This window comes from Egretta garzetta, unplaced genomic scaffold (genome assembly GCF_000687185.1).
Source record: "Egretta garzetta isolate BGI_Z169 unplaced genomic scaffold, ASM68718v1 scaffold476, whole genome shotgun sequence".
In the NCBI taxonomy this organism is placed as follows: Eukaryota; Metazoa; Chordata; class Aves; order Pelecaniformes; family Ardeidae; genus Egretta; species Egretta garzetta.
The window spans coordinates 41063-47876 of record NW_009259979.1 but is presented as its reverse complement, the minus strand read 5'-3'; the positions used below and the strand labels follow the sequence as shown (position 1 = coordinate 47876).

General features: G+C 63.1%; 1 protein-coding gene across 1 annotated transcript; it reads right to left on the bottom strand.

The window, feature by feature from the left end:
• Window positions 1–2149: 2149 nt before the first annotated feature.
• LOC104127749 (abhydrolase domain containing 17A, depalmitoylase) lies at window positions 2150–5095 on the bottom strand. The gene is made up of 3 exons (XM_035895964.1): window positions 4870–5095; window positions 4005–4184; window positions 2150–3098 (listed from the first exon to the last, which is right to left on the bottom strand). The coding sequence occupies exons 1-3, from the start codon at window positions 5016–5018 to the stop codon at window positions 2873–2875; spliced, it is 555 nt and encodes a 184-aa protein (XP_035751857.1). The 5' UTR covers window positions 5019–5095; the 3' UTR covers window positions 2150–2872.
• Window positions 5096–6814: the final 1719 nt, after the last annotated feature.

Here is a 6814-nt window from a genome sequence, read left to right as displayed (position 1 = left end):
AACCGACCCGGGGGGACGCCTGCCCTGGCCCCAGATCTTCTGGCTGGGGGCCTCCAACCGACCCGGGGGGACGCCTGCCCTGGCCCCAGATCTTCTGGCTGGGGACCTCAAACTGACCCGGGGGAATGCCTGCCCTGGCCCCAGATCTTCTGGCTGGGGACCTCAAACTGACCCGGGAGGACGCCTGGCCCCTCTCTGCTCTGGAGACCTCGGATTTGGCAGCGTCCCCCTCCAGGCACCAAACTCCATCCAGGTCCAGCCCCAACCCAGCCCCTTTCCTTCCCTGTCCCCTCCTGGTGCTCCCAAACCATGGCCCCAGCTGTGGGGACAGAACTGCCGTCCCGGCGGGTCACGGCCCAGTTTGGCCCCGCTGGTGGGGGCTGCTGTGCCCAGGCCCCACAGGGCAGGTCTGGCTCACAGGTTTTGGGGACCTGGCAGCTCATGTTAGCGCTGCTCCCTCCTCGCACCAGCTCCTCGTGCCTGGGTGAAGACGGACCCTGAGACCTCTCTGGCCAGGAGCAGTGAAGGATCCAGACCCAAAAATTCCTAACGATGACGGATCACAGCCACGGCTCCTCGTCATGGAGACGGCAACCAGCAATGTCCGGCTCACTGGGATCCCATACATCCCAGCTGGGTCTAAATGTGGGGCATCACGCTGACCTTTTTTGCCCTTTTGCCTTTTTTTTTTTTTTTTTTTTTTTTTAAACTGAGACACAGTCAATACAACCTCAAGCCACCCCGACATGCCGCTGAACCCAACCACCGAGACGCCCTGCCGGCAATGCAGAGCCGCCCTAAAGCATCCGCAGCTCGACAGGAAACAGGCAGCAGTAAGAGGATAAAAATACCCTCGGTGCAAACAAAACATCTCTGTGTCAGGATTAGGGGGCCATGGGCTGCTCCAGCCCCGCTAATCGGGGCCAGAGCCGGAGGGGAGCCGGGCTGGGCGACCGCCGTGGCTTTGGCTTCTAGCACACGTGTGAGCCAAGGGCTCTAAAACCAATAAAACCACCCAGCAGCTGCGTGCGGGGACAGGAGGGGAGGGCTGGGGCCAGAACCCCCAGCTCCTGGACCCCAAACCCCCCCAGGAAAAAGGGGGAGAGAGCATGCCGAGCCCCAATATCCAAATCCTGTTCCAGCTCCCGCAGAGCCCCAGCACCAAGGAGAGGTCCCCCCTCCTCCCCTGGAGCACCCTGCCTCCATCCTGGGGGGAGGCGAGGGATGTGTGGGGATGTCCCGTGCCCCCCATGGCCCCCACCAATAAGTGCATGTGAGTGCTCCGAGCATGGGGCTGCAGCAAGGCCCCGCCACGAGAGCCGCCTAAGGAGATTATCGCTCCTCACATGAGCCCGCTGGGCCCCACGGCCTCGCACAGGGGAGGAGGGGACATGAGGGTGACAGGGACAGGGCTGGGGAGCCCCGCGAGGGTCCCTGTGGGCACGGGAAGGGGCAGAGCGGTGCTTTGATGTTTGAGTTGGGGCAAGCGCTGGGGACTGGAAAACCCACAGACACTTTGAAGTGCTCGTCCCAGGGTGAGTTCAGAGCAGGCACTGACCCAAAAAGCTCAAACCTGAGCACTGTGGGGCAAAACCCCCCCGGCAGCGGGCGGGAGGGCACAGCAGGATCGCAGATGTCCCCATGCAGCCAGGGGCACAGCTGGGCTCAGAACAGGTCCAAAATAAGATTTTTTGACCCCGGGGCCACCCTGCCCACTCAGGACCACGTTGCCATCCCTCATGACGCCAGCCCTTGTACAGGGGCAGGCCACAGGGACATCCCCCTGCCCTGGGGGCAGATCCAAGCCCCCCACACCACAGCTCCTAGGAGGCTGTGGCCATGCTCCACCTCTGTCCCCAATCCCCTGGGACCCTCAAATGAAAGGGGACAGGGGCTGGCAGGGGAATGCGTCCCCATTGTCCCCACAGCCCAATTGGGAGAGACAAACCTTCACAGCCCAGTCCTGGGGTGCCAAGGGCTCTGTCCCCATTTGCTGGCACCTTGGGGCTGCCTGGCCCCCGGAGCGGCAGAGGCAGTGGCCATGGGGGACAGCCAAGGGGCCGGACCCCACGGGGTCCCTGGCTGGGTCACAGGGAGGCAGCCCCAGGGGTACCCAGCAAAAGCGCACAGACAGATAAAACATTAAACCTCTGCTCTTTATTCGGTGCCTGGTTTCCTCACCCCGTTTCCCGAGCGCTACAGAGGAGGTTTTCCAGGGGTGACCTGAACACGGGGAGCACTCTGAGAAAGCAGAGCAGGGCCAGACCGGAGGGGGTGTGGGGCAGGGGGGCACCTCCTCCATGCATCCCCAAATTCCCCTCAGGGACACGGCTCTGTCCCGGCCGTGGGGCGAACACCAGGCACCCCGCTGCCACCAGCACCGATCCCGGGAAAGCTCCGTCAAGAGCAGGAACGGCCACCTCCTCCAACCTGCCCTGCAGCGAGGCTGGGGAGGGGGCCAGGCCCCCAGCCCCTCTCCGACTCGCCTTATTGCTATAGTCAGAGCAGTCGAGCAGCCAGGAGGAGCTCAGGAGTTCGCTGTTTTAGGAGAGGGGTCGAGGACACGTCCAAAGCCAAGGATATGCCATCAGGAGGGCGGGCTCTCATCTTTCTGGGGAAGGGGGAAGGAGGGAGCTGCCGTCTCTGGCCAGCCCGGCCGGTGGTGCCAGCAGCGCCGGGGCCGACACCGGGAGGGAGCAGGATTGTGCTCGTGTCCAAGAGGAAATGCACCGTCCACTCCAGGGCCTCCTGCCCTCTCCCGAGCCTGGAGCTGAGGCTGTACAAACTCATTGCACCTCCAGCAGCAGAGACTGGGGAGGGACACCGGGAGAACTGGAGAAACAGGGCAGAAACCCCCAGCCCGTCCCCCTGCCTAGTTGCGTTGGCTGGCCAGCTCCTGGGAGATGAATTTCCGAAGGCGCTCGAGGTACTGGCTGTAGAGTTCAATGTCATTGTGCCCGGCCCCATCCACCCACAGCGGCTCCACAGCCTTGGGGCAGCGTTCAAAGAGCGCCAGGCCGTGGGAGAAGTCGATGACTTCATCCTCCGTGCCGTGGATGATGAGGACGGGAGAGGTGATTTTGGAGATCTTCTCGATGCTGCCAAGAAAGTGGGTGGGGAAGAGATGAGAGAGGGGGGTAAGTACAGGGATCAAGGCACCCCCCATTCCTCCTGCCCCCCAAAACACATCCCCTCGGGGAGAGGGACCAGGAAACGCTCTTTGATCACAGCAGAGCACGGGGACACGGAGCTTCTGCCAAGGATGAGCTCTGGGACAAGAGCCCCCCTGGTGTGACAGACGAGGACCAGACAGCGGTGACAACAGCCCCATGGGACCTAGGCAGGGCTGACTGAAACCCCTAGGACAGCATGAGCCTGGGCCCTCCCCACGTCGGGATCAGCCGTGCCAGGCTCTGAGGAGTGGAAGCACGGCCATTCTCAGCCTGGCCCCAGAGGCCGTGCGAGGCCATCGGAATGCGGAACGTGGGCTGGTGGCTCCCAGCCATGGCTTCTGGCTTGGAGACCACCCCTCAGGCCCCGCTGGCCCGGCCGCAAGGGAGAGGCAAAGACCTCATCCCGCCTCAGTGCTGCCTTTCCGTGCCCCTGCCCTCTGCAGGGGGGGCAAAAAAGAGCCCAAGAAATTACCCTTGGGGAAGAGAGGGGTCCAGGGACCCCAAGGCTTGTGATACCCGACAAGGGGCTAGTGGGCAAAGACACCAGGACAGGATGGCTGGGAGGCAATGCCCCTGGGGAACATGGGGTGCACCCATGGCATAGCCCTCAGGAGGGGGCACAGTGACCCCAGGGAGGGCACGATCCCCCGCAGGGGATCAAAAGCAAGGCAGGAGGATAGCGATGGGCACGTTTAAGCCTATTGTGGGAAACAGGCCCACAGTTTTCACCATAACCCCTCTTTGTGGCCAGGGCTGGCGTCCAGGACAGAGCTGGCCTGGGCACTGCCCCTCCGGAGCTGCCCCCCATCCCTTCTCCTCAGGGCCACTCACTTGGGGAAGGCGTCGAACCAGTACGTCTTCTTGGTCTCGGGGAAGGCGACTCTCATGCCAGAGGTGAGGGGGGAGTGGAGCACAATGGCAGCGCACTCATAGCGGGAGGCCAGATCAACTGTGGGCACTGTGCCGATGCTTTGTCCATATAAAATAATGTTCTCCGGGCTGATTCCATACCTGGGAGAGGAGAGGGCAGGTCAGCGCCCAAGCACCAGGCAGCAGAGTCACATTGCCAGGAGATACAGCGCAGTGGGTCACCCTGCTCTGGCCATAGCACCCCTGCCAGGCTTCCCAGGGTGGGGTGGGGGGGAACAGGGCTCCGTCCCCCCCTGCCTTCCCCCTGCTCCTCATGGCTGGGCCCAAAGCACCTGCCCTGCACGCCCGGCAGGACCAGGGAGCAGCCAGGGCTGAGCTACTGGGTGAGTCATGGGCAGGCACGGAGGCTCACCCTAGCCAGGAGCAGGGTTATGGGAGGATTCACTGACCCCGCATCGCAGCCGCATGGGGCAGCTCCCAGTTCCTGGGGCACGCTGCGAGCCAGGCCTGGCTGCGGGCAGGGCAGAGCCCATCACAGGGCTGCACCTTGATCCCAGCTGGGGAACCAGGGCTGAGCCTGGGCACAGCAAGACGGGGAGCGCAGCGTGTGCCAGCACCCCCAGGCAAGGTCCTACCCCCCCCAGCATCCCTGCCCCTCTGGGTCCCCTGGCACGCTCTTTCCTGGCCCTGCAGCTGCTTTCCGGCCACCCCTTCCCATTATGAGCAGCCTGGGTTCCGTCTCCGGGAGATTTCCTGTTTTCCAGACTGCCGTCCTGCAGGGTTTTCCGGGACGTCCTCCCTCCCCCCTGCCCGGCGCCCCGCTCACCGCGTCCGCAGCGCCTGCCACGCGGCGTCGATGTCAGAGTAGAGGTTCCTCTCCGAGGGCTTGCCCGTACTCACGCCGTAGCCCGAGTAGTCGTAGGAGAAGATGTTGCAGTTGATGCGGGTGCCCAGCCCGATGTAGAAGCTGCTCATCTGCCCCAGGTCCACGGCGTTGCCGTGGGAGAAGAGCACCGTGTACCTGCAGCACCAGGTAGAGATGGGCACGGCGGGTTAAATCGGGGACTCTGCCATGGTGCCACCACACTGCTCAGCCCTGCCAGCGGCGCGGGGACGGATGTGCCTGGGCAGCGCCAGCCAGGATGTCTGCTTTGGAGGCCAAAAGCCAAACCCCAGGATGCAAAGGGCCAACATGTGGTCCCTCTGGCCACCAAGGAAGGTCCTTGCGACACCCCCAGTCCAATCCCAGAGATACCCAGACCCTCCTCACCACCCGGGGACAGGGGCTCACTCCCAGAAGAAATGGGTAGCCTGAAAGCAGGATGATTCTGTTCAAGTTTTTGAGTCTATTTTTGGTAAAAAGCTCAGGATTTGGGGCCGTTTGCCCAATGGGGATTTCAAATAAGAATTCTGACAGTGGATTTTTTTTCTTCCCCGAGTCTGGCAAGACACCAGAACGCTGGGAGAGAAGTGAATTGTGGGAGTGACAAGGCACAAGAAATTTCCACCATAAGGGGAAAAACAATGTTAATCATAAAAATTAACACTAACAGCGCATTTATGGAAGCTTGGCTCTCTTCGGCCAGAGGGAGGGAGCAGGACCTGCTCTCTGCTGAGCCCCCACAGTTGGTCCAAGAGGTCTGCAGCCAGGTTGAGCCTCCATGTCCCAGCCTGGACACCCCAGAAAACCCCAGCAGGAAGGTGATGGCGGTGGCAACCCGATGCCCTGGGCGGTTTGGGAGGGCCGGATCCCCCCCAGCCCAGGCCCTTCCCTCCAGCCCCGCAGCAGCCGCTCCCGGGGGAGCCTCGCCGCGGCAGGGTGCGGGCAGGCGGATGCGCAGGCAGAGCAATCCCGCCACCGGTTTCCTTTCTCTGGGGACCTGTGACACGCAGGGACGGGGCGGACGTCCCCAGCGGGCAGCCTGCGGAGGCCTCCGGTAATGCAGCTCCCCAGCCCCCGCGACAGCCATCCCCACTTGCCCCAAGCCCACCCAGTGGGTTCAAAGCCCTTGGCAAGGCGAGGGCAGATCCGGGCTGCGTTCCGCCCCCGCAGAGGTCTCTGCAGATGCCATTCCTTGGAGAGTGCATTGCACCCAGGAGGATACCAGTGGTGGTGGGGGGGTCAACCAGGGTGCTGCGGGTTCCGGGACCTGACTTCCCTCCACACCTGAACCCCACGCCGTGCCACCAGCTCGGGGAGCAGCTGCCGAGTCCCCTCCTGTCCCCACGCCATCCCCTCATGCCTAGCCACTGGCAGCCGGGAAGGGGTCTGTGTCCTGCGCTGCCCTTTTCCAGCTTCCCCGTTTACGGACCCATGGGAGCAACCAGCAGCGGGTTGTGCCTAAACCCTTCCGGGCTTTCACCCCTGTCACTCTTCTCCTTGAGGAATCAGCCGCGCCAGTGAATTAGACTAAACGCGCCAACCTGGTTCACCGCAGGCGTCTCCTGCCTGGCACAGGCTCTTGCCCGTCCCGTGGTCACTGTAGGGCAAGTGGCCGGCGCACACCCCCCGGTGCTCACCGAGTACCTCGCACAGACGCTTGGTTCACAACTGGAGCATTACATCACTGGCGTGACATCAGGGAGGATCTGTGGGACAGCCTAGGGAATCCCAACATCCCTATAGCCTCTAGCCTTGCCTCTGCTCCACGTTTAACCCCATTCCCAGCTGCAGCCACAAGCCAGACCGGTCCCGGGAGCCGAGCTCACCCGCCCCAAAGGACGCCTCCAAATCCCGGCGGCGGGACCAGCTCCTTCGGCAAGGCGCCGGG